This window comes from Amblyraja radiata, chromosome X (assembly GCF_010909765.2).
Source record: "Amblyraja radiata isolate CabotCenter1 chromosome X, sAmbRad1.1.pri, whole genome shotgun sequence".
NCBI classification, from domain to species: domain Eukaryota; kingdom Metazoa; phylum Chordata; class Chondrichthyes; order Rajiformes; family Rajidae; genus Amblyraja; species Amblyraja radiata.
The window spans coordinates 568,217-595,168 of record NC_045999.1 but is presented as its reverse complement, the minus strand read 5'-3'; the positions used below and the strand labels follow the sequence as shown (position 1 = coordinate 595,168).

The 26,952-nt window shown below is 40.2% G+C and overlaps 2 protein-coding genes and 1 long non-coding RNA gene across 6 annotated transcripts in view; 2 read left to right on the top strand and 1 right to left on the bottom strand.

Annotated features, from left to right (window-relative positions):
• mtmr10 (myotubularin related protein 10) overlaps nucleotides 1-26,952 on the bottom strand; it is a 902,395-nt gene that overhangs the window by 454,039 nt on the left and 421,404 nt on the right. The gene's annotated exons all lie outside the window — the stretch shown is intronic.
• Nucleotides 1-26,952, top strand: part of arih1 (ariadne RBR E3 ubiquitin protein ligase 1) — a 51,162-nt gene that overhangs the window by 13,743 nt on the left and 10,467 nt on the right. The window contains exons 3-12 of one of the 4 annotated variants that reach the window (XM_033015117.1): nucleotides 3,585-3,729; nucleotides 10,337-10,399; nucleotides 18,711-18,803; nucleotides 18,904-18,959; nucleotides 22,703-22,769; nucleotides 23,071-23,177; nucleotides 23,296-23,338; nucleotides 24,975-25,046; nucleotides 25,690-25,820; nucleotides 26,218-26,275. In XM_033015117.1, the coding sequence (XP_032871008.1) occupies nucleotides 3,585-3,729; nucleotides 10,337-10,399; nucleotides 18,711-18,803; nucleotides 18,904-18,959; nucleotides 22,703-22,769; nucleotides 23,071-23,177; nucleotides 23,296-23,338; nucleotides 24,975-25,046; nucleotides 25,690-25,820; nucleotides 26,218-26,275 (835 nt within the window). Of the gene's footprint in view, nucleotides 1-3,584; nucleotides 3,730-10,336; nucleotides 10,400-18,710; nucleotides 18,804-18,903; nucleotides 18,960-22,702; nucleotides 22,770-23,070; nucleotides 23,178-23,295; nucleotides 23,339-24,974; nucleotides 25,047-25,689; nucleotides 25,821-26,217; nucleotides 26,297-26,952 lie in introns of all 4 variants that reach the window. The other 3 variants (XM_033015116.1, XM_033015118.1, XM_033015119.1) reach the window with 3 other exon arrangements.
• Nucleotides 10,432-16,941, top strand: LOC116968350. Its single transcript, XR_004410455.1, has 3 exons — nucleotides 10,432-11,603; nucleotides 11,706-12,793; nucleotides 13,292-16,941. It is a non-coding gene; the product is annotated as an uncharacterized LOC116968350 (long non-coding RNA).

The window sequence follows — 26,952 nt, the reverse complement described above, 5'->3', positions numbered from 1 at the left end:
TCTTTGTTCTCACTTTTTACTGTCTGTCCAATAACCAATTCCCATTCCATGTCACTGAATGGCCCAGGATCCCAGTGATCTAACCTTGTGACTAACGTCTTATGGGATCTAGTCAAAAGCCTTCTGAAATTCCATATATACCACATCCTTTGGTTACCCCTTATGGGTTCTACAAGCCATATCCTCAAACACAACCTTCAATAGATTTGTTAAATATGATTTTGTTTTCATAAATCCACAATATTATATTCTAGTTGTTTTTTTTAAAACATTTTTATAGTTTCTATTTAGTGTTGATTGTTCCCTGTGGTCCTCTGACCCTCCTTTCTCCTGTTCCAAATTGCAATAGCATTAAGGATAAAATGCGACAGACTGATTGACCCAATATGGTGAACTTTCGCGCTGGCTTCCTAACCTCTAAGCAATTATTCAGTGGGTCCAAAATATATGGAATGTTTGTCATCAGATCTTGTTGTGTCTATTTTAAATATATTTTCTGGGGGTATCGGAGACTCCAGTAAAGTCAAATACTGAAAGGCCATTTTTGGTAATTCATTGAACTCTACATATGTTGACTACATTGAACAGAGATTCACGACATCTAAATTCACTAACCCATTGAAGTACAGACAGCTTTGAATCAATTCTTTGGACTATTTGTCATTTAACCAACAGTGGTTTACAGTATAGCTTTGTCTCTTTCATGTCGCTCTCAAGCTGTTCTGAATTGGATAAATCTTGACTCCTCCTCACTTTTTTCAGTCATTGCAGTTAACCAAGTTATCAATTGAAACAGGAAACCCAGAAAGTGATTGTTAGGCCTAGAATCATAAACACATCTTCTAAGAACACTGTTCAAAAATAAGAAAGTCTGTCGTTTTCTTTGATGGTTTCTGTGCTCCCAATGCCTTGGTCAAGCCATGTACGCTCTCATTCACAGATCTAGTGCATGCAGTCCTGACATGTGTACTCCCATTGTGGTACTGTGTCATTTACAGGAGGGTATACTGCTAAATTTAATTATTTTTTTATAAAGCTTTTCAGTTAGAAGCAACATATTTGAATGGGAAAAATCAGCTTCATATTTATGGCATGGTAATTTATTCTGGACAAATAGTTTAATGAGAGTTAACAAACTCCTTGACATGATAGACATTCCCGATATCTTCCTGTTTGAATACTTCCAATCATGTGGACTATTGTCCTCAATGCCAGGGAGAGGCAATCGCTGTGAATCTTGGGGGGTTTGAAGTTAGTGCTTCAGTCTTAAATATTTTAATATTTTTGTGTCATTTTGTGCAAGTACCATCACTGAACATCGAGATGACAATGCAGTTGTGCATTTGATGGATATTCCTTGCATAAAGGAAATAGATTCTCGGCAACTTGTAGGCTCCATGCAAAACAAAGAAACCTGTATCCAAGCCTTTGCTCATTTGGAAAGCTGTAATGCAGTACACATATTTTGCTCATTTACATTCATCAAATTTGTAATGAGAGCAGAGGGCTTTCTTTGTTTCCTTATGCAATCTGTACGTCTCAGGCCATTCATTTCTGTTGACACAAGTTTGTGGAGTGTAACTGAATGTTAGGAAACAAATAATAAGGGTTGAACAGCAGAAGTAATTAATTTGTGGAATCAAGAATGGTTTGTTTCTCACCGTATCATTTCACTAGTTAAATACTGATATTGACGCTATCCTTCCCCAGTTGCTGATTTGATTATGACTCAGCCAAGCTGGGGAACTTCCAATCGGGGATATCCTGTGGAGCACGTTACACAAAAGTTTAAGAATCGCAAAAGAGAGTTTTCATTCAGTCTGACAATGAAAACCTGGAGCACCTTCCCAGTTAGATTATTTATTTTGAAGACATTAATATGAAATTCTGAGAGATGAACCCTTGCACTTCAGGAGGAGTTGCAAACAGCAGTTTTTTTTCCCCAGACATCTCCAAGATAGCAGCTCCATTTTAGATTTTCTACCCTTCAGTTATACATTTGCCATCTTAAAATCTCTGCATAGTTACAACAGAGGTTTTTCTTACTATACGACCATGTTGAGTATATGATATCTCTCCAAACACTGGGCCCCTACAAGCACAATAAATCATAGAATTTTCTTATAGCTTACAGTTCCAGATAGAAGAAAAATGGTCATGGCTACATTTGAAGTTGGATAAGTGTTTGGAATGAAATGTATCCAATTTTGAAGTGCGCAAATAGTGCACAAACAGATAATTTGGATTGAACGGAACCACATTGACTATAATTTGATAGTCTACGGCTGTGACTATTTTGACCAACAGTTTTGCATGAAAGTTCTCAGTGCTAGATTATTTTAAATGTTCTTGTTTCCAATCTGTAACTCTTTCACTTGCTGGAGCCTCCCAGACTTGTTCTTCCCTCCCCCCACTTGCTTTGTTTCCTTCCCCCAGCAGTTGACATCAATGTATTAAAACCTGGCTTTAATAACGTGAAAGGAATCTGGGTTTCATGCAAAGTGTGAGTGCAATTGTGGAAATCACAGCATATCTATGAAATGAGTCTATCTAGAAATTTAGTTGAGGCTGGAGCAAATTGCTGGAGCAGCATTTGGAAGAAGTTGTAAAATAAAGAACAGGTATTGTCTTCATGTGAAGTAGGGCGAGAGGAAGAGGTGATTGTGACTGGGCAAATACTGACACCCAACAGACAGAACAAAGAATCAGGAAAGGAAATAGTATGTTATTTTAAGAAGGTTGAAAACAAAGGAAATTTTATTGTAATTGTATAGCAACTTGATGTAAAATCCTGAAGCACTGTGTGCAATCTTGGTCTCCTTACCTGTGAAACTATAAACTCACCAAAAGTAAAAATCCAGCAAAGGTTTACCAGAAGTATTCAAAGGAGGAAGGGGTTGCCAATTGAGTGTGAATAAAGGAGATCTGTGTGTTCTGGAGTGGAAGAGAAATAAACTGGGTGAAATTCTTCCAGAGCTCCACTGGCTGGATAAAAGGACGATATTCCCTAACTGAACAGTGTAAGCTTGGTAGTCATGGTCTCAGAATCAGGGCTAAGCAGTTTAGGACTGAAATAAAGAGCAGGTTTTTCACTGGAAATATAGTAAATTTTGGGATTCTCTATACCGGAGAACAGTGTAGGCTCAACGATTCGTGGATAGCGCTAGAAAATGAAACTGTAGTAGAAGATGAATGATCGAGGAGGTTTGAAGAGACAGGTGTCCTACTCCTAAGATCAACACAAAGTGCTGGAGTAACTCAGCGGGTCAGGCAGCATCTCTGACGAAAAAGGATGGGTGATCTTTTGATTCAGGGGGCCTTCAGATCTACTCCTGCTGTTCTTACTATTGATGTGACCATGCCTTCATTTTGTCATGTGGTTGTGTGATATCTTCTGTAGTAATCCATGTACTTGTAGCCTGACATTGTCCCCACCAATTTCCCATTGCAGATGTATTTGTGAATAATAAGTTTGTATAGTGGGTTACGGGTACCTATTATGAAAGTTACTGTGCGATGATTTAAAAGTGAACTTCAAACTACAGTGTGATTACTTTAGGTAATGGCAAACTTTAATGTTACAGGTATTTTGATGGGAACCTGGAGAAACTTTTTGCAGAGTGTCATGTAGTTAACCCTTATAGAAAATCCCGAACACGTCAGATGAACACAAGATCATCCTCACAAGACATGGTTTGTGCGATCTGCTACCTGAATTATCCTAACTCGGTGAGTGTGTTATACTGAAGGGCATAAGGCATTTGAAATAAGATCAATTTGGCCTCCATTGTGCTGTCTCAATAAGATTCTCATCTTTATCCTGGGCTTTGCATTAGTGCAACAGTCATTCAACTTACTGAAACTATTGCAACTTATCGTAGTGTACAAATTCTTGGTGAATTTTCCTAAGCACCAGGCACAAACTATTGATCAGTTCTGGAGCAAGCTACCTCTCAAATGAACACACCTTACTCTTGCTAATCAATGGTAAAGCTTGGAGCCAAAGGATGAGTTTTTCTAATTACAGCACAATGTGCGGGGTACTTTAAGGTCTAATAGACATCACTATATATTATTTTTACTTTCCTTGCAGACTGCTATAACGTAATGAACTGCAAGAAATGCCGATCTCTACAATATTTAATGGTTTAAGCTCTGTTTCTGCAACAGGTGCTGTTCAAAGAACTGTAAGTTCTTTCATCTTGAAAAATTAAAACAACATTCCACAGAATCTGTTAAATAATGAGCCTTGTCCCAGTTATATTTCCCAGTAGATTATGGCTCATCGAAATGCTCAGTTGATCCTGATCATCTATTCCTATTCTGCAGCAATGTGCTTGATACATTCAGTGTGGAAATATGAGTTATTGTGAAAGGGAATATTTTGGTAGCGCACAGCTGTCCTTCTGATGAGACTATCAGAGCCCGAGTTTAGCCATTAAATTCTGTTTACAAGCTAATTGAATCTGGATACCTGACGAGACTAATGACATTGTGAAAGATTAATTTATATTTGGCAAACAACAGTTAGGCAAAAGGTGTTCTCACTGAATACATTGTCCTGCAAGATGCTCTGGCTCTCGCCATAACACAGCAGGTCTATTCAGAGTATGTTGACTACTATTTCTAAATAAGTGGGGTTTCTATATCTATGAAATGTCTTCAAGGTGTAACGGTGTCTCGTGTTACTAAGGTCTGGATTTAAACATACTGAAATGTGTTTTTTTGAGACCATCAAATAGACCGTATCATAACACATTCGCCACCAAGTTGACCCTTTCTGTTGACCATTGGAAAACAGTTATTTTTCTTCTTTTGAGTTTTATTTAAAAATATTGTTTGGGAAGCTTTTCCCCAAGCCCCATAATTTTCTTTATACCTTGTTGGTTACAGTGTCTAACAACAACTCTTACAGACACTAACCTAGTGCTTAAGTCTCAAAAACCTGATCTGGTGGTCACACTCCCTGTTACTATTATAAGTGAAGTTAAGGCTGTGGCTATATATGGCTTGCCAACCGTCATGTAATTGTGATCTCAGAAAGCAACCAGCACTGAAATCTTTTAAACATCCTCTCATTAGATCCTAGATTGAATGAGTTGAAATGCGGTTCATTGCTAAATATACCCTATGACTGAAACACTAAAACAAAAATGATTTAATGTGTGTCATAAAACAGACGGAGAAGATGATGCAGAGTGCAAGAATGGTAGGAATAGAAGCAGGAGTGGGCCCTGCAGTCTCACACGTCTGCTTTGCCATTTAATAAGATCATGGATAGTCTGTTACCTCAGCTCAATTTTCCTACACTGACCTCGTGTCCCCTGCATTCCTTTAATATTTAAAAATCTATAAGTTTCTGCCACAAATATACTCTGTCGCTTATCCTCCTTAAGGCCATACCGCCTTCTGTGTGTAAAATTTCAATGTCACTTTTGCCCTGAATGGCCAACTCCTCATCTTTACAATTGAGCCAGTAATATTTTTGAATGCTTCAATGAGATAGGGTCCCATTCTTGTAAACACTATCATGCCTGTTGTTTGATTTCTCCTCATAAAGCAATTTTGCTGTTCCAGGAATCAATCTTGTGCAGCAGGTCCTTCCTTAGTTTGGGAGACATGTACATAATATTCCAGACAGTCATAGCAGGGCCTATGTAATTGCACGAGACATCACTGTTCATATGTGAAAGGCCGACTTGCTATTTTCTTTATATTTGATTGCTGTGTCTTAACTTTATGATTAATGTAAAAGAACATGCAGTCTCTTTGAACACCAGTGCCTTTCGAATTTCCATTTAAAAAATGCTCCAACTTTCTATTGAAGTGGATAATCTCACAATTTTCCGCACTATCTTTCATCTGCGGCGTGCTAGCACATTCTCCTAACATCGATATCCGACTGATGTCCCACTGGATCACTCTCACAACCCACATTGCCACCTTGGCTTTGCATCATAAGGAGAGATATAATCCATGAACCCTGCTGTTTTTGGTTGGTTAACCAATACCCAACCATTCTAGAATCTTGTCTCCAATGCTGTGAGCTGTTCCTTTCCTTGTGTGGCATCTTATGAAATCTTTCTGAAAAACGATTGGAGTGGTGAGCCGAAGGGCCCATCTCTGTGCTGTACAACTATATCATTTATCCTTTCACCTATTCTGCTAGTTACTACTGCAAAATTAATTCTTAACAATTTTGTCAAAAATTAATTTGTTTCAATGTTTTGAAAATCAAAAACCCGCAGATGCTGGGAATCTGAAATAAAACAAAATGTTGGAATTACTCAGCAGATCAGGCAGCAACTGTGGTAAGAAACAGTTAATATTTCAGCTGAGCAAGTAAGTTTGTTTTAAGTTGCAAAGAAGATGTGGGAGTAATGCACAGGACAAAGGAAATATATCTGTTTGGATGAATCTAATATGTGATTCCTCAGTTAATGAGCTGCTAGTTAATAGTCTAATGAGGGAAGTTAGAGAGAAAGCAAACAAACGGGCATTTAAAACACGGTGAAATGTAGGCCAGAGGTTTTTGGAGTCCTGAAACCCAAGGGAGAAATCGAGTAATGGCCAGCAGATCAGTTAGTGCCTGTGAAGAGAGTGAACCCGAGTTAATATTACAGATATTTATAGGGTTGTACAATACAAAAACAGGCCTTTTGAATAGAATAGAATAGAATGCAATTTATTGTCATTCAAACCTAGGTTTGAACGAAATATCATTTCTACAGTTTAACATTACAACACAATCCAAGACCCACACTTAACACAGTTTTACATAAACATCCATCACAGTGAGTCTCCAACATCTTCTCACTGTGATGGAAGGCAAAGTCTTTATCTCTTCCCTTTGTTCCTTCTCCCGTGGTCCAGCAGTCCCACTGCAGTGTCGAGGCGAACTGGGGCTCTGATGTTAAAGCCCCCGACGGGCGATGGTAAGTCCTGAGGCCGTTTAAGCCACGCCGGGCGATGTTAGGCCCCGGCTCCATGTCCTTAAACCCGCGATTCCAGCGGGAGAAGTCGCCGTTGCGGAGCTCGGAAAAGCGGTCTCCCACCAGGGACCTGCGAGCTCCCGATATTCCCGTCCACCGGGTCTGCAGCCGGTGCCTCCGAACTCCAAAAGTCGGGTCGCAGCCGCACGCCACCACAGCTCTTCCCGCTCCGAAGTTGGCCAGCTCCGCGATGTCCGTTCCGCAGGCTCTGCAACTGGAGCCCTCAGGTTAGTCCCGGCCGGAGGTCGCCGCCGGCTCCATGATGTTAGGCCCACGACATCCGAGACCCGACAAGGAATAGTCTGGTCCCCGCACAGGGAAGAGATTTAAGCGGTTTCCCCACAGCCCCCCCCCCACCACCCCCCACATATACACAGCTAAAAAAAATAATAAAAACTAACTCAAGACATACATTTAACAAGACAAAAATAAAAAAAGACAGACGACTAGTCGAGCCGCTGCCGTTAGGCGCCGCCACTAACACTCATTTGGTGACTCATTGTGTCCATGCCAACCATTGACTGGCCGGTACTAACACAGAGAGAAAAGGCAGATCAATATTTGTGGATGGCCTGCCTATTCCCTGCAAGTACAGCAAATCTGGAGCAAAAGAAGGAACTCGGCAGGTCGAGCAGCATCTGTGAGGCAAGGGAAGGAATTGTTGATGTGTAGCGGAGTGAATCTCACTAGTACTATCTCCAATGTTACGATATCCTTTTAGGTCAGACCAAAACACAGTGAAATTCCAGGTGAGGCCTCATAAACACCCAGCACAATTGCAGCAACCCCTTTGTGATGAAGACCAAAATGCCATTTGTCCTTGTAACTATTTGTTGTACCTTCCTGCGATCTTTTAGATTTATACACTCAAGCATCTAGACAACTCAAAACACACCTTGCACTTCTCTGTATTAAATTCCACAATCAATCACAATCACAATAATACTTTATTAGCCAAGTATGTTTTGTAACATACGAGAAATTGCATTTGCCAAGTCAGTCATACAAATAAAAAGCAACGGAACGCACAAAACACATTTAAAAATAAACATCCACCACAGTGGCTCCTCCACATTCCTCTCTGTGACGCAAGGCGAAAAAAAGTTCAGTCTCTTCCCTTTGCTCTCCTGCGGTCGGGGACCTCGAGCCTTCCGTTGACAGGATGATCTTGACTCCCGTAGCTGGAGGCGGGCCCTCCGCATCGAGGCGATCTGCTCCTGCATTGGAGGGGATGTCAGCTCCCTCGCGCCGGCCGATCGAACATCACGTCGGGGCTGGCTGAACTTTCCACGACATTGGAGCTCCCGACATCCACGGCCTCTCCCGAGACTGCGTGCTCCAGATGTAAAGTCCGCAGGCCACTATTAGAGAGATCCCAGGCAAGGGATCGACTCCGATGTAAGTCCACACCCCGCGGTGGCGCCCAATGTCGTTCCAAGGAGGTCCTTTTTTAAATTGCTAAATTTCCCCCATCACTTTTTTCCACTGCCTATTCGATTTAAAGTCTTATTTTCAGGCATAGTTTTACGTTTCATTCAGTCTTATTTTTCCTTATTTTCCATGAATTGAAACCCATTTCTTCATCACCCCACTTTGACCCACATATTCGCTGATCTTATTGATTATTTTGCCAATTTGATTTTCTAGATCATAGGTAGTAATCTGTTGCCGGGATTTACAAAGATGTTGCCAGGACTGGATGATTGGAGGGTTGAGCAGGCGAGAACTTTATTCCTTTTAGGATGAGGTGGCTTGGGTCATGAGAGGAAAAGATTTAATAGGAATCTGAAGGGCAACTTTTTTACATAAAGGGCGGTAGGTATAATGGAACAAACTGCTGGAGGAGGTAGTTGAGGCAGGTACTATCACAAAAATTGGACTAGTACATGGATAGGATAGATTCAGTGAAATATGGACCAAACGCAGGCGAGGGACTATGTAGTTGGGGCATGTTGATCGACGCGGGCAAATTAGACCGAAGGGACTCTCTAAATTGTCAAAAGAATTTAAATTGTTGAGGCTTTGCTTTTCAATTTGGGCCCAGTTGCTTGGTATTTCATCAATAGAACTTCCCTTTTCTCTGTCCCCCCCCCCTAATTGACCAATATGACTAGATCTTTCCTTCCCACTCCAAGTTCCTGTACAAGCCTGAAGAAATGTTGTTAACCCTGGTGAGATGACCTTTGAGACTCGCTCGCAGCTGCAGAGAACAATATCTGTCTGCACAACCCTATTGCCCCTATTATCAACCTGTTCCTTTTCTCTCTCCCAACTTTAATAGCTCCTTGTATTTGCTCATTCTGTTTGCAATCTTTTCTCTCATCTACTAAGGCTACAAGAATCTAATACCTCTTGAACATCCTCATGGGTTGCACTCAAAGTAGGAGATGCTCGTAACCCTCGGCAGATCAGGTAGCATCTATGGAAAGAGGGATAGAAGACCCTTTTGTCAGAAATTCAATTTGAAATCTTAACTCTGTTTGTCTTTCTACTGATGCTGTCTGAGTATTGCAAGCTGGTTTTATTTCAGACTCTCATCATCTGCAGTGTTTTGATTTTCATTGTGGGTTGAGACCGTGTTAACTTCTGTATCCCTGTAGGTGCCTCTTTCATATACGCAGCATTTTGTCTCTCTTCACTGATCAATTTTACGCTACTTAATCAAAGGGGTGTAAATAGTTTCTGAAACAGAATTTGAGCCTAGTAGTTCTGAATCTTGAACTCCAGATCTTCAACTCTGAGCTAAATTTCTGGAGCAGCTGATGTTTACTGGACCCATGGATCTTGATGGTTTCCACCATTTCTTATTCACTACTGCAGCTACACAACATATGCTCTGTATTGCGTGCCTTCCATTGATATTGTTTAATTATGTTGCCATCACCAAAATCTATTCTCCATGGACTCTGCCTGCTGTGCTTTTAGCTGGGACTGGCTAAAGCGTTTGTAAGTAGACCCTTTGTTTCAATGTTTCATGCTTTTCCTTTAGATTTTCTTTCAATTGATAGGTGGGTTCTTGAACATTATATAATTATTAGAAAGCATAATATCCCAATCCACGTGATGATTCTTTGTTTATTGTGTCTGGGTGTTTATCTGGCTGTGCCCTTGCATCTTTACAGTTCTTCATCAGAATAAATAATTTGCTGAATAGCATTGAATTTGTATAAGTGTAGGGGTGCACACTTTATTGGGCTGGGTATAATGTGTAAATAAATCATATCGTTTAGTTGATAGATGTTATAGTCATAATATTTAGTCATTTACAATATATTATACAAATTCAGAATAGTTGCGGTTAAAGCATTAACAACATGGAAACAAGTCTCGTGTTCTCTCATTAGAAAGAAGAAAGTGGGGGGTCTGGAAGCAGCACTAGGATCAATAACTCGGTATCAGATGGCCAGGTAGGGTGGAGACTATTAAGCTCTGCATAGTGTTTGATGTGGCACATTGTATTGAAATTACCGATTTGGTTCTTTTTCAATAACCATCAATCTTGTGGTAAATGTTGATTGGAATTAATTTGGCCCCTGGTGCTTCTGAATTTCATCTGCCACCTTCCTTGTGTGGTTAACTGCACAGTTGTATTCTCATTTCAATGAAACAGTGTTGAAATATTGATATGTCATTATAATTGAATCAGTAATTGATGAATTTTCCATACATGTGCCATCCCTAGTATAGTGTAGTTCTTGGTTTGAGATTACTGTTTTGTCTACTGAAAATCCATCCATCCATTCACTAAATCTGTCTCAAATACAGGCACGAGACATTCTATTGAACAAATGGGTACTGCTGATGCAGCAGAAATCCTTTACATCAGCACTAATATTTTGCTGTCCGTGATGAAATGTTCCCAAATGTACACTTTGAGTTCCTACACTGTAAAACTTTTTGAACTGCAGCAATCACTGAACTGGACACCAAACAGTTTTTTTAGGGCTGATTTTTAGTTTCATACACTAACCAAGTGTTTGTCCCAATGGATGGATTAGATTGCTGAAGTTGTTCTTTTTTAAAAGAATGGGAACTTGATCAATGATCTGCATAACTTCTTGAGCTTCATCTTGTTTGTCACGGTGAAGGTCGTAGTTATTCGAGGGTACCTGATCAAGGAGCTTCAATTGAATATTCTAAGATTGTGTTTGCAGAGGGATCTAAATAAAAGATTCCAAGTAATACGCATATTTTTTTTTCACACATGTTTGCAACACAATGTAACTTTCAGGTTATTTAGTTCGAGCTGATCTGCATGACAATTATGTTTATAGTTCCTTTGGTTTATTGGTGTCCAAACTGACAGTAATCTCTCAATCGATAATAGAAATTGTGGTTCATCTCATTGCTGTTTATAGGACTTTGCTGTGTAAAATAGGCTGCTACGCTATTTCTTAAAATGTTATTTTTCAAAATAAATTTACTTTAGTGAAACATTGTGCAATATCTTGGAGGCATAAATAACTCTAAAGCTAAATATTTACATGCAGGGAAAATGTAAAGCTGACTGTTATCACCTGTAGCTATGAAATCATGAAGGGTCCTCGCCTACCTGTTCAATTAGTACCACCTTTCTGTGTTGTCTGACGGTGCAGCCACCTTCCACAAACAGTTGTCTCCGGTTACACAAAAAGCTGGAGAAACTCAGTGGGTGCAGCAACATCTATGGAGCGAAGGAAATAGGCAATGTTTCGGGCCAAAACCCTTCTTCAGACTTCAAGTGTCTCCGGTTTCTGTGACCAAAGGAAGCCAATCACACAGTACTGATGCACTAAACACTGAATGCCAATATCCCAATTCAATTGACCCTCATGCTTGATTTCATTAAGGATCAAATTTCCAGGGACCTTCTAGTTATGTAGATAGTTGTAACAAAATGGTTGAAACAAGGAGTGGTAAGAGGTCACAAGTTGTTAACTCCGGGTATTCTTTTGGTTAAATGCATCTGCACTAACTCCAACACTAGATCTTCAGTAAGAGAAGGTAAGAAAGACTACAATAAAACTCTCGTAATCCGACACTGTGGACTTTGGTGTTGCTGGATTAGCAAATCTTCTGATCTGTTGGATGTTGCTTCCATTAATACCCTAATATATTTTATTTAACCGATTCACATGTTATACATTAATATAATATTTCAATAGATCCAATTAATTAAATGACACTGCTAGCTGGGCCCTGTGGGTTTAAAAGGAGACGTAATTAAATCTGGTGAATCCCGTTTGTAAATTTAACCTTCTATGTTTTTGCTTGTCACGGCAATCCGAAGCATTAAGGCACCCCAGCTCCTAACCTCAACCCTATTTGCATTCTGGGCTCCACATCATGCTCGCTGCATCTGTTGCGCTGGTCAATGCCCAACCATGGAGATTTCCACACAATCATTCTGGATTATTAGAGTTTTACTGTATTCCATAAACAATAACTATGCCCAAAAATGGACAATTTACCTTTCTTCTTCGGGTGCTTCACACACTATCTGAAATAGCTCACCCAGAGTTAGTGATCATCAGGAGGAGAGACAGGAGCTTTCTGCTTGGGTCTGGATGGAGGTAAGCAATGGTTATCAGCTGTATGTTGGTTTTAACAGTAAAGTAGAATGGAATTATAATAACGATATGTGCTTTTACAGATCAGATAGCAATTGGTGTTAAAGCGGAATGGCTTTTGGCCTCAAGCTTGGATAGTGGATAAATACTTGGGGAAAGGTGACACATGGAAGGCTGCAGGATAGAACTATTTTGAGTTGGCCTGAGAATATCACGATGTCCTGGCTGTGAGGCTGTGTTCTATCTATACGGGTAGCAGCATGGGACCCATACACAAATAAAAACATTTCTTCCATCGAACGTGTCCAAAGACAGGCAGCTCGATTTGTTACTAACAACTATGAGAGAGAAGTGAGTGTCACCAAACTTCTGAATTCTCTGGGGTGGAACCCTCTCCAAGACAGACGTGAAGCTCACCGTTTGACCTGTTTTTACAAAATGTTAAATGGTCAGCTCGACATAGATTACAAGACCTACACCAAACCCAAACCAATTAGGAGCAGACGAGGGCATTCGATGCAATTTGTGATCCCAGCTACAAAGACAGATGTGTACAGCAATTCGTTCTTCCCCCGCACAATTAAAGCATGGAATAATCTCCACCCTGCTATGGTTACCCAACCAGATGCAACTAAATTTAAAGTAGCTCTTTCTTCCCAAAAACCCTTTCTGTCTTAAGCCCTCCCTTCACCACCCCCAATTTAAATTCCATTTGGAATATTTTGGAGGACCAAGAAACCAAGAACCAAGTATATTGTGGTATAATAATACCACTGTCATCGGTTTAGCCAAATTAAACTTTGACAAAATACCTTTCTTGGTTATTACCAATTTTGAGGCATTAATGTTGTTATAAGTTGTGTTAGTGCGAGGTGTATATCGGGTTGAAGTGCCAGTTACATTAAGGAAGAGCCAAAAGAAGAGGTACGAGTGAACACCATTAGGTCCATTGTGGCATTTCACTTTAGTAATGAGACATCAACAAGATGAAGATGCTGCTGATCTGCTGGAAATTGTCTCTATTCTTAAACACACATGACTTGAACATTAAGCAGCAGTTAATATTATTGACTTTTAAACTAGGGCTTCCTTGTTGAGATTACCATAATCCATTACTGTCATCATTAACATCCCACATGTTACTCCAGTTTAAACATTCCATGTCGCTGATTTGTATATGGACTATTATTGTTTGGGAGATGAGTTTTTTTGGAGGCCTGAAATAATATTCAAACGTCAAGCATTCTTATCAATCAACTTGAGTAGTAATAATATTTAAATGTTAGACAAGCAAATCAAAAGCTTACTTGAAAATAAAATGTCATGCAACAATTGACCTGGGATACTCAGGGTCTAGGGAGTGCTGTTAAAACCAAATGAGAAAATGAAGCTAATGTTGGTCTTGCTTTAGTTTTTGGTTTAGTTTATTGTCACGTATATTGAGATTCAGTTAAAAGCCTTTTTGTCGCGTGCTGTCCAATCAGCAGAAATACTATACATGATTACAATCAAGTCATCCACTGTACACAGATACAGGATGAAGGGAATAATGTTTAGTGCAAGCTAAAGTCTGATTCAAGATCGTCCAAGGATCTTCAATGAGGTTGATGGTAGGTCTAGACTGGACTGCTCTCTAGTTGGTGATAGGGCGGTTATGTTGAGATCTGAGTTCCTGTACCAGGAGGAACTGTGTACAAACATTGGCCTAGAATTTTGCTAGCTATTTGGGCCATGGGTTTTGATGGTTTTGAGTTCAATGTTCACTATTTAAACATTGTGTTCTATGTATTCTTCCAGTATCTTGACACAACTCAAAACTTAAGATGGAGTACTGTGCACATGCCTTCAAAATCAAGATGTGTATTGTTTTATTTTCTATCCTCAAAATGTATTACACTATTAAATAATAAAGGTTGAAATTCAGAAACTGCCAAGAAAAAATGAGTTTACAGTGGAAATATTCAGATCTATATTTCTCTGTACCTGATCCCTCAGGAATAAGTTGGACATGTTCCCTGCAGTCAAGGTTTCCATTGAATTTTGCTGTACCATCTGTGCTTTACCAAGAGTCTCCTCCAAGCCTATTGATTGTGCAAAGCAATTCACATTTATTTGTTATATTGAGGTTCTGGGCATGTGTCTTTATCATCTTTTTCATGTCAAACTTCGCAAAGTGAATGGATAAATCTTTTGTGAAAATAAAAATTCAGCCTGTACAATTGTCAATACAATTATATACTGGCTGTAGTCTGTACCTTGACTCATGTCCTCTGACATTCTTGGCAAAAACAAACTTAATTCATTAGACCCTTTTATCCACAATCATTTTAGTGAGGAGAATTCCAGTTTTCCATAACCCTTTTTTGTAAAAGTGCTTCCAGATTTCACCCATGGGTTGCCCAGTTTAAATTCTTCTTTTTCTTTAGATGTCCTGTCAAATTAGGAAACCTAACTGTATATTAATATCAAATCCCATGCAACATTAATTGGATCATTTCTCAACCTTAGACTTTTAAAATGTCAGCAGGTAGATGTATTTGTTATGTTCCTCTGCACAAGGATACCTTTTCTAATGTTTGGAGCTGGAACTGAATTATGACAAACTGCTTCAGATGGAGTCTGATGCAAAAGTCAAGAATGTACCTATGTTGATTGTGTAATTTAACTATCATTGCATAGTGCAAAACATTTTCACACTTTGTTGTTTGGTCTTTTAATTGATACTTAAAATTATCAATAACAATGACCTATTCAGAAGTATTTTTGGAGATGTATTTTGCAGATTTTCTTAACAATTGATAATTGTGGCCAGTCGTCCTTGAGGTTTTTATGGATAATATGCACCTTTGACTCTTAGAAAATCCCCAAGACCACCTCACTATCTAGTGTTCAAAAGTTATCTTGGTCATGAGCCTGGGGAAGTGAATAAACCTTCTGCTCAATGTGGCTGTTTTTCCTCAAATATACTTCTCTCTCGTTTGACAATAGGTGCAGGTGTCGGCCATTCGGCCCTTCGAGCCAGCACCGCCATTGCTAAGTGCTCCCTGTTTTCCCAGTGTTAACAAATATTATATTAAGCATATGATTGTACATCTTTGAAAACCTAGTTAGCGGTATGTTTTTTTTATCATTAATACATTGCAATGGTTATTATGATCTTGATTGGCCTATTTCAAAGACTCAAATACAAAAATCTTCATTGATCTTCTAGTGCGCGCCAGAGGGACCGAGTCACAGTTGGAATTGTCATAGTTCAATTGAATCCCTTGTTTGTACTCTAGGGTGAATGTAAAAAATGCCAAGCGCTTAATGTGAAGAAGACAGGGTGCCCCCTGTTTCCAGACTATCTTTCCCTAAAGCAACTCATTAAAAAACAATTTGTCAGATTATTGCTATCTGTGGGAGCTTGCTGTGCATACCTATGGTATAACTCTTCATTATGTACTCGATTAGCTGTGCAGCATTTTGGGCAATTCGAGGACACGAAGGATGTTATATAAGTTTGTTTGTCTTACTCATTCAAATGGGTATGAATTATCTTTGATAATGAATCCCATTTTTGTAAGAATTGTATTTGGATTGCAAAGTATCGCAAATACAGTTCAGTTTAATTTATTGTCACGTGTACCGAGATACAGTGAAAAGCTTTTGTTGCGTGCTATCCAGTCAGCGGAAAGACAATACATGATTACAATCGATCCATTTACTGTGTATAGATACATGATAAGGGAATAACGTTTAGTGCAAGGTAAAGCCATCAAAATCCGATCAAGGATAGTCTGAGGGTCAACAAAGTGGTAGATTCAGCAGTACAGTAGGAAGTGACTGAATATTTGAAATATTAATTGGCCTAAGTGGCAGTACTTGGGAGTTATGTTGAATTGATTGTGATATGCTCCTTATTTGATGTGACACATCTGTTCCTGCATTGATTCACTTAATCATTTCTGGGCATTGTATTTAAATACATTGACTAATTCGTTTAGAAATGACTAAGCATTTGTGATTCCTTAAAATTCTATTTTAAACTATTTAATCAGCGATGAGGATGTAGCAAAGTGATATCTGTAGATGTCAGATGGAGCATCATTTTCTGAATTTATTAAAGCTAAATTAACTTGATGTTCAGATAGTCTTTCAACTACTCCTGAATGTTCTCTCCAATGTACATAACATTCCCAGGTATCGTCTGTCTTTATTAGAAGCCTTCATTTGATTTTGATATAAATGACGCTGTCCTTGTACATTATGGAGTCTACAGTGTGAGATATCAACATGTAATATCTTGCTATTGCTGCTTTTTATCAGATTTCAGTATCAAAGTAAGTTGAAAACAAATTGTGGAAGTAACACATCCCCTCAAAAGTTTGGTAGACAAAAATGCTGGAGAAACTTCAGTCTGAAGAAGGGGTTCGACCAGAAACGTTGCCTATTTCCTTCGCTCCATAGATGCTGCTGCACCCGCTGAGTTTCTCCAGCATTTTTGTCTACCTTCGATTTTCCAGCATCTGCAGTTCCTTCTTAAACCCTCAAAAGTTAGCATTGTTTAGAATCGGGGGGGGTGGGGGGGGGTGGGGGGGAGGGAGAATGGATAATATCCAGTCGGTATTTTGTTTCTGTAATTCTGTTGTCGGAGCATAATATTGCAACCTTACTAAAGCTCTGGAAGTTGAAAAGCTTCCTCATGAAACAGGCTTTCATCTTGAAAGTAGAAAAAGTCTTGCAGCCCAGGTGCTGCCTATAACCCTAACTGCCGTATATACGTGATAGTCAACATTTTGTGGAAAGGATCTCTTGCCCTTGTAATCAATAAATCATTATAAGTTTATGGAGGCTAGGATCAGTAATTATTTGTGGAAGGCCATAGCTACTGGAAAGTGATACTAATACATCTGAAACTAATTTGGCAGTAAGAGAATGTATTCAGAAGTAGTTTGGAAGCTGCTCTGTCACTAGGGTGTATGATATTCAGTGCTGTGTAGGCCAGGGTTAGGCAGGATTACATCAGATCAGCATGACCTTAATAAATGGCATGAGGGGCTGTGGCCTAATTCTCAGAGTTCCCATGTTTGTATATGGCTGGCTGGAAGCTGCAAGTAGGGGGTACTTTTCACCCAGACATTTTACTATCTCTTGCTAAATCCTTCCATCTAATTGTTAGGGCCTGCTGCTGACTGGATTGTTGCAATAGGTGCTATGGGTGTTCCCTTCTCTAATGTCAGGCCTTGAGTCTTAAGATAAGGGACCGAGCTGATGAAGTTTTTGAATATTTGGAATTCTGCCACCGTGAGAGCTATTGGTCAATCACCATGTGCAGGGCTGAGGCTGATGTGCAGACATGAGGGGTTAGGTTGGGAAAACTAAACCTATGCCCTGGGTTTTGACCCCAGGGACAGGACAATTTCTGTTATCTGGTATCTTTCTAATTTTACACACTTCAATTAAGTTTCCCCTCAACACCTATGTATTAGAATCAGCAATGCTAACTTATCCAAGTTTACCCAACATCCTTGAAAATCTCCTTTGCACTATTTCTGGTGAACTGTCTGTGGTCTACTGTGTATCTCTGGCATAACCTCCTGACTCTGTGTTGTACGACTACTGATGAAGGAAAAATTCCTGTGTTATCTGCAAACCTCTTTATCGTGCCTTCTGCATATCAAGTCTCTTGTTAATAAGATCCTCACGATAAACAAGGACTTGCTTCCACGCAAACACAATCAGATATCCAATTACTGGACCCAGTGGAATTTCACTGCTATACTCCAGGTGCAAAAACACTCATTAACTATCACCTTTTGATTACATTGTTATTGGATTCAAACAGGATGAGGCATCATCTTTTCTGCAGGTACAGGGATAGGAAAGGTTTAGGGGGATATTGTTCAAACGCCAGCAGCTAGGACCAGCATAGACAGGCCATTGGTCTGCATAGGCAAGTTAGGCCAAAGGGCCCCTCTCTCTATGACTCTAATCAGGTTTGGATTGAGAAGTCTGTGCTCTTAACAGCTGCATATTGTATGGGTTTGTGCAAAGTGCTGAATTCCTGTCTTAGACTTTTGCTGTATTTCTGTAATGGGCTGCTTGTGATCTTGATGTGTTCCCTGGTGCTAATTGGGTCTGTTCTTGACATCGGCAATCTATTGTTTATATATCCTGCCTTTTGCAGTATTTCACAGGCTTGGAGTGTGGACACAAATTCTGTATGCAGTGCTGGAATGAATACTTAACTACAAAGATCATAGAGGAAGGTATGGGGCAGGTATGTATCCACTCTGCTGTTTGTTTTGTTGCTGTTGAGGAAATGAAATATTTAAGTGTGATTCCATTGGTGAACTCATTTGTTTTGCACCTCTTTGCAGACCATATCCTGCCCAGCTCATGGCTGTGATATCCTAGTTGATGACAACACAGTTATGTAAGTACTGTTTTAATAGATGAAAGTTGTTTCCATGAGTGAGCAGTGTAGACAAAGGCAAAAACTGTAGACACTAGGATTACAGTAAAATGTGAATAGAGATTTTCATCGAGAGAGATTTGAACTAGGTAAAGCACACATTTCCACAGTTCTAGGTCTGTTCTTTTGTCTATGATGTATGTTGTGCCAGAGTGAGGTGCTGATGGTTGTAATCCTGTCCTGAGCTGATAGCACAAAAAGGTGTGAAAATCGCTGGAAATCTCATGGCCAAAAGTATATTTCATAGCAGATGGAAGGCTTGTAGTTACAGGAGCCTGTGTAATGTTTATGGAAAGCAGTGGGAATAGTTTGCAGTTCTTGAAATTTGACTTTTTATGGTTTTTGATTTGGAGAAAGAGGCGAGGATGGTAGGTCTTTTGTAGAAGAGTTGCTGTGGTCTGACTTGGTGTGCTTCTGTAATATTTTTGAATTTAATAATCTCTGGGTGGTTCAGATGAAGAGAAACTGGTAGAAAGGGATGAAGTCTTTCCATGAAACTGGGTGGGAGGAGGTTTAATAAGGAGGAGAGGCAAGAAGGAAACGGGATCTTTGTCTGACGAGTCCACGCTGAACATTGATCATCATTCACAACAATTCTACGTTATGCCACTTTCTCATCCACTCCCTATACACTAGGAGCAATATACAGTGGCCAATTAACTTATAAAACCTACATGTCTTTGTGATGTGGGAGGAAAACAGAGCACCCGGAGAGAACCCGTGTGGTCACAGGATAACATGCAAACTCCACAGCATCCGAGGTCATGATCGAAACAGAGTCTCTGGTGCTTGAGGCAGCAGCTCCACTAGCTGTACCGAGATGTTGCCTGTCCCACTGAGTTACTCCAGCATTTTATGTGTACCCTAAAAGAGTAGTTGAGATACATAGATTTATAGTTGATAACAGAGGATAGTTAATAAAGAGTTGCTTTGACTGTGGAATATTCTAAACTGCTCTGCCACCACAGAGTTTTAGAAGTGTTGAAAATATAACAATTGATTAGAGCACAGTATGGTTCCACAAATCAGTAATTAATAATGAGTATTGGTTAAGTGATAAATATTGGCAATGTCACAGTGGGTTATTCTCTGCTGTTGGTCCAAACAATGTAATTGGATGCCTTGTATCCACCCGGGTCAAGCAGATGGGAATCTCAGTGTAACAAGCACACTTCCGCGGTGATGCGGAGAATCTGGCCGCTCCTCCAGTGGCCAGAGGATATGGGAGCAGAATTAGACCATTTGGCACATCTCCATCATTCAATCATGCCTGATCTATCTTTCCCTCTCAACCCAATTCATCTGCCTTCTTCCCTTAACCGTTGATGCCCGTACTAATCAATTAGCAACCAGGACTGGCTGCCCCAACAGTACAGCAGTCCTCACCATGGTCCCTCGGGAATGTCAGGATGGAGAATGTAACGGACTATCGGCACTGAACCTGTGAATGATGCTCACTGCATTTTCACACAGTGCAACTTTTACATTTCCTCTTGTTGGCATATTTAGATTTGCCACAGCTTGCACCTCCAACTATGGTCGCGCAGTATCACAGGAGCTTCTCCCTTCCAGGCTGGAGCATGGTGGAGATATTTCTGCAGAGGAAGTTGGTTGCAGTGATACAAATAATAAAGTTTCCTTTTTGAAGGAACAGTTTTTTCATCATGTGAACTGCTTGCCATAAAGAGGAATAGATGAATGCGGAATGGGGGGGGGGGGTAGGTCACCATTTTGTGGACACCCTGCTACGCTGCCACATTTGTCTGGCTGCAGCTCTTCGTGTAAAATACTTTGAAGTGTTTGAATGGTGTGGTAAGCTGCTATATAAACTGCTGATCCGTGAACGGAGAGTGCGGGCAATGGTGTGGCTACCCTTTTGTGGTGGAGCGTCAGGATCCTGAGTTCTTGTAGTTTTTCAAATATCAAATGGCTCTATTGCCCGATAATACCTTTGTCAGTGTGATCGACAATCAAATGGCTTCCACAGCTAATTCAGGGTTTTAGGGGCGGTTCATCATTTGTCCAAGTACTGTATTGGTTGTTTATTTTGTGCTGATGTCCAGTGCTTGCCTGTGTCATAAATAGTTTACAGGCCTCATAATGGCTTCTGTGCATTCTAATTGGGTATAATAACCACAATTAAGGCGGCACAAGTAAACTATCTACTGCTGACTGTTAGAAAAGATGTTTCATAAATGAAACTGGTTTTAAATTATGTATGCGTGTGGTGAATAGGGATGCAATGATTGGGATGAACAGAGCCATTTTTATGCAATTTCTGTCAAGCTCTGAGGAGTGAAATTGTGCTGACATTGTAGAGCTGTGCATAAACCATATTTTGTTGGTTTTTCAATAGAGGCTTTGATCCATACAATGCTGAGAGTGTTTGTGGGTCTGACCCTCCTGTAAGTGCATGCCTTTGTACCTCATTCTGCCTGTCACTTCCCACACTATCTGTGATCACCTTAACATGCCTGCCCCCTGTTCCTTCAATAGCTCCCAGCAATTGTTATACTATCTGCTGACTGAATTGTCTTCAAATGTGTACAGTTCTCTTTGCTCCAGTTTCACAAACTGAGGGTGGGCAGGAGTTTATTCCTGATGATTTGGAATTTCACTGTGCTTGAATTTGTGAATAGCTGCCAACCACTTCACTTCCTTTGCCCTGGGCACAGAGTTCATGCTGATGATAAATGCGCTCATTCACACTTGCTGTGCTGCATGTTGCAATCTGTTTCAGTTCATGGGAAAGGCTGCAAAATTCAGTTTCTTTCTGGTGACCTGTCAGCGCATTTTATAGGTAGCGAGCCCAAGTACTTTCATTGAAGCACAGCTCAAGATGAAGCATCTATTTGTACTTCAGTTTCTAGACTGGCAGCCCTGTGTCCCACACATTCCTGCATCCTTTACCTCCTCAGCCTCATTTCATCATGAAACCAGCAATAACAAGATATCTGTCTTCTCACTGATTATATAAAGTGTAACATTTGGGAAGCTAGTGTTCATCATGGCATTGCTAAATATCAGTGATGCAAAGCAGGAATCTGGTGTTACATCTGTCCAGAGGACTCTAGTACCTCACAGTACCTAATTGAATGGTGCGTGTTACACCTTGATGACAGTTTAATTGTATGCGTTAATAATTACACAGTCAAGAATTTTGTAGATTCACAAGTTCTTAAAAAGCGTATCCCTTGCTTAACCAATGCATCATCGTTGGCACTGAGATGGGAAATCAGCACTGTTTTCAGCAAAGATCGGAGCAAGATAGACCACTCCTTCTAAATGCTGACGTGTAGTTCACAACGGGCCTTTTTTTCATCCTTCTCAGTAACACGACCCGACCCGCAGTGTAATCAACATTGCGGGGGGACAGTTTGTGTTAATAAATTATAATTCTGTAAATGAGGAGAAGATTTTTACCAAAGAACTTTGATTTTCACGAGGATGTTTCCGTAACCGGCTTCCGTCTCCGCACTAGTATCTTTGCTCCGCTATGGGATCTTTGGTGCGGAGACGGAAGCCGGTTACGGAAATGGGGCCGAAAATTACCCACGAATCTGCCCATGACCATACTACGTCTTTTTCGTCGAGTGATCTATCTTGCTTGCTATAGGATCTTTGGTTTTCAGCGTGTGGTTGGGTTGCTCCTATCTTGTGTGTTTTCAGTCTAAAGGTATTGTGCTTCCATTTATATTCTCCAGGCGTTTGATCACAGATTCCAAAGTCAAGTTGAAGTACCAGCATTTAATAACTAACAGTTTTGTAGAGGTAAGACTTTCTCTTTTTAAAGTAAACATTATGCAACAAGTAAACACTAAAATAGAACTTTCATGCTGGTATTGTAGTAATTCTAAATAGTTTTGAGTATGTTAAGTCTGCATTTTAAATTCCTCTGCATGTTGACATAAGTGGGGTATTACAGCACTGAACAATTCGTTAGGAAGTGTGGGGTAAAATATGACTCATCCTGGGAGGTCAGTAACTGAAGACTGGCTCTAGCCGTATCTAAACCTCTGTGCCACCTCATTGATGTGGTCTTTTTTTAAATTGTTATGCTTTTCCATCACAGTGCAATCGATTGTTAAAATGGTGTCCTGCCCCTGACTGTCACCATGTTATTAAAGTTCAATATCCTGATGCAAAGCCAGTTCGTTGTAAATGTGGACGGCAGTTCTGGTAAGTGTGCACAATGCCACAGAATGTTATCTAGGTGTCCTTCTTGGTCATTGGGCATCTTTAATGGTCTGAAATGTAATTGGAGTGTCACAAAGTAAACTTGTTTCTTCATTTACAGCTTCAACTGTGCTGAGAATTGGCATGATCCTGTTAAATGCAAGGTGAGAGACCGTTTCCTGCATATGTTCCATATATTCACAGTATTTTCACATTAATGATGTGACAGTCTTCCTGTGCAAGCTCAATTTATTTTAGAATTGCAGTAGGTGAAGTTAAACCTCAATGACTATTTACTGTAAATGGAAAAAAAAGATAGTAAAGTAGACAAACTAATGGTAGGGTACAGCCAGATGTTGTGTCATTGTGAGGGAGTGGGCAATGTGGCACTTGTCTTGGCAATGGTGAGGAGTGTCAAGAGTTGAGAAAGTTTAATGGTCATGTATACCAGCAACAGAATAATGACATTCTTATTTGCTGCTGCTTTACAGGCCCATTAATACAATAACACAAATAAATATACAATAATCAAACAAACAAGAAATTAATAATGGGTAATATTCGATTATCTGATCAGAATGGTGCAACTAAAGCTGAGACCATAGAAGTCGTAGTTGCTGAGGCAGGGTTGTGGGTATTGTTGTGCAGCGTTCAAGAGTCTTCTGATGGTTGCAGGGGAGAAGCTATTCTTGAAAATGAAAGTGTGGACTTCAGAGAATTCATTGGGGAGGGGGAAATAACTGGTCTTCTGTTCGTTCTTTCCTTTGTACTGACACTATCCTCAGGTTGAGACGGAAATAGCAAATAAATGATTTGTCAACAATTGAATTAGGGGAAAGGTATCAGTGTGTTAGAGTTAGACAAAAATGCTGGAGAAACTCAGTGGGTGAGGCAGCATCTATGGAGCAAAGGAAATAGGCGACGTTTCAGGTCGAGACCCTTCTTCAGAAAAATAACTTTGCCTATTTCCTTCGAGTCTGAAGAAGGGTCTCGACCTGAAACGTCGCCTATTTCCTTCGCTCCTTAGATGCTGCCTCACCTGCTGAGTTTCTCCAGCATTTTTGTCTAACTTTGATTTTCCAGCATCTGCAGTTCTTTCTTAAACAATGGGTTAGAGTTGCTGCCTTTGCTCGCTGTTAGAATGTGCCTGCTGCAAAGTCATCCTGTCAATGGAGAGATCTTCACTGTAATTATGTCAGCTCTGCTGTACGTGCAGATACAATGAAGAAATAAGGCTTCTGTGGATGACTCAAAATAAGATGTACAGATCAGATATGAAAACAGGAAATACTGGAGTTAGTCAGCAGGTTAGGCAGCACTTGTGGGGAGAGAAATATGGATTTGGGTTGGTGACTTTTGGTTAGGAAAACAAGCCTCCTTTAGTAAGAGCTTAAAAAACATAGCTGCAGCTTTGTAGGCCGGGTGATCAAAAGAAAACAATGAGTGAAAATGTACTTGTAATGTGATTGGGAAATGTAGAAATATAACATTGTAGTGATTATCGGCTAGCTGTGAAGTTGCGGGCATGGACTACGCACAAGCACCGTCAAAGCTCTGATAGAAAATCACTTTCTTGTATGATGGTGCAGGGGAAAGAAGGATTGCTGTGTACTCCAAATAACGAGTACAATGCGCATTTCAGATTGTTTCAATTGAAAAGCACTGGAATTAGAAGGTAGTGATCTCTCCCAGTGGCTTAATCATTTTCTAAGTTTACCTCTGTTTGTGAAATGAGCACAATTCAGGTCGCTGTTTTTAATCAGGATGTGCTATTAACATTCTCTGCTGTTCTTCTTCTAGTGGTTGAAGAAATGGATTAAGAAGTGTGATGATGACAGTGAAACCTCCAATTGGATTGCAGCAAATACCAAGGTAGAGCAGAGACATTTGGAGAGTAGTCTCCTTGTTTGCCCCCTTGACAATACAATGAAAGTCTTCAGTTTATTTAAATAGTTCCAATTAAAGGTTTACACCGAAGGTAGACAAAATGCTAGAGTAACTCAGCAGATTAGGCGGCATTTCTGGAGAAAGGGAATGGGTGACGTTTCAGGTTGAGACCCTTCATCAGACTGATTGCCTATGCCATGCCGTCAGTGTGCCTATGGTGCTGTGTCCTCCATACCAGTTACTGGTTAAGATTCTGTCTCGTGTAGTATGTTGTCATACTCATCTCTCCACTCAGACCTGTGGTGGAAACAGCGTAACTGCAGTCTGTTCCAAAGCTTGCCAAATACTTGAGCGTTAGTGATGTAAAGTATGCACGTCATTCCCACCACTCCAAGTCTGTCTGCTAATGTAATGGCTACAAAAAGCTCTCATAAAGTAAAATATTACCTGGAACATATCTAGAGTGTTGAATGGCTGTTCACTATCATTAACCCTGGCTTGCAAATTCATTGGGCATTGTGATTGCTGGTATAGGCAACACAATATTGGATCTTGAGTGTGAGCTCCTGATTTATATCTGTAGTTGAATTGTTACTGTTTGCTAACGGTGCCTCTAACATTCCAACAGGAATGCCCAAAATGTCACGTGACCATTGAAAAGGACGGTGGATGTAATCACATGGTTTGTCGCAACCAGAATTGTAAAGCAGAATTCTGTTGGGTCTGCCTTGGTCCCTGGGAGCCGCATGGATCTGCTTGGTCAGTATTTTGCTTTGGTTTTGCATGGAAAATTTCAGGATTAACCAACATTTAAATTGTTTGAAAATTGGATTGGATACTGCTGTATATCTGCCCCAAGTTTAAATCAAACAAGATGCTTGATTAAAAGTGTCTGCTTCAGAAATGCTGTTGGTTTTTGACATCTGAGCAAAGCTTCAGGGCAAACTTGCTTTCTTTGACTCGGTCTACAGTTGGATAATTAACCTAGTAGATTGCTCTTAAAGTAGATAAGGGAAAACAGTGTCAGGTAATCCCTGATCTATCCAAACAAGGTGATTTTAACTGTCTTATAAAGTAAAGCGATATCATTTTGTTTGTTTTGTGTATTCTGCGTAAAGTCTGAAATGAAATTAAGTCAGGCCCTCTCTACTTTTAGGTATAACTGCAATCGTTATAATGAAGATGATGCAAAGGCGGCAAGGGATGCCCAGGAGGTAAAAGGAGCACGGATGTGGGCAAGTCCACAGACCCCTAAACTCTGCAGTTGTGGGGAAATATTTATTATTGAAGCATTAAATCTCCTGCACCTGCCCAGGGTAGTCACGTCCCTCTTGCAGTGTGGCAGCCACAATTGTACATACTGCTCCATCTGTGCAAGTCTGTTCAACCTGTCTTTTATAAAGTTGTATTATAACCTCCCTGTTCTTCCGTGCCCCAGCTGATGAAGGCAAACATCCCTTACATTGGTGTTACAACCTTTAAGGACCCTTGGAGTTGTACACTCACGACCTTTGTGTCTCCATACCCTTGGGTTCAACCATTCATTGTGTTTGCCCTTGTCGTACATCCCCTCGCATTTATCATGATTAAATTCTATCAGCCATTGCTTTGTCCATCGTAACAAAACTGATCAATGTTGTCCTGTATTCTACGGCTATCCTCCTCTCGAGCAAGGTTTGTGTCACCTGCAAACTTCTGCATTCATATCCAAATATGAATACGGTAACCCCTGCTATAACAGACCACACGGCAGGAGACGATGTCTTGCTGATTGTCCACTATAACCGAATAAGGGGGTTCATTTGTGCAGTACTATTGGGGGAAAACAGGCAATAAACATACACCACGCAGTAAAGGACACAAATACCCTGGGACAGCACGCCGGTACAGT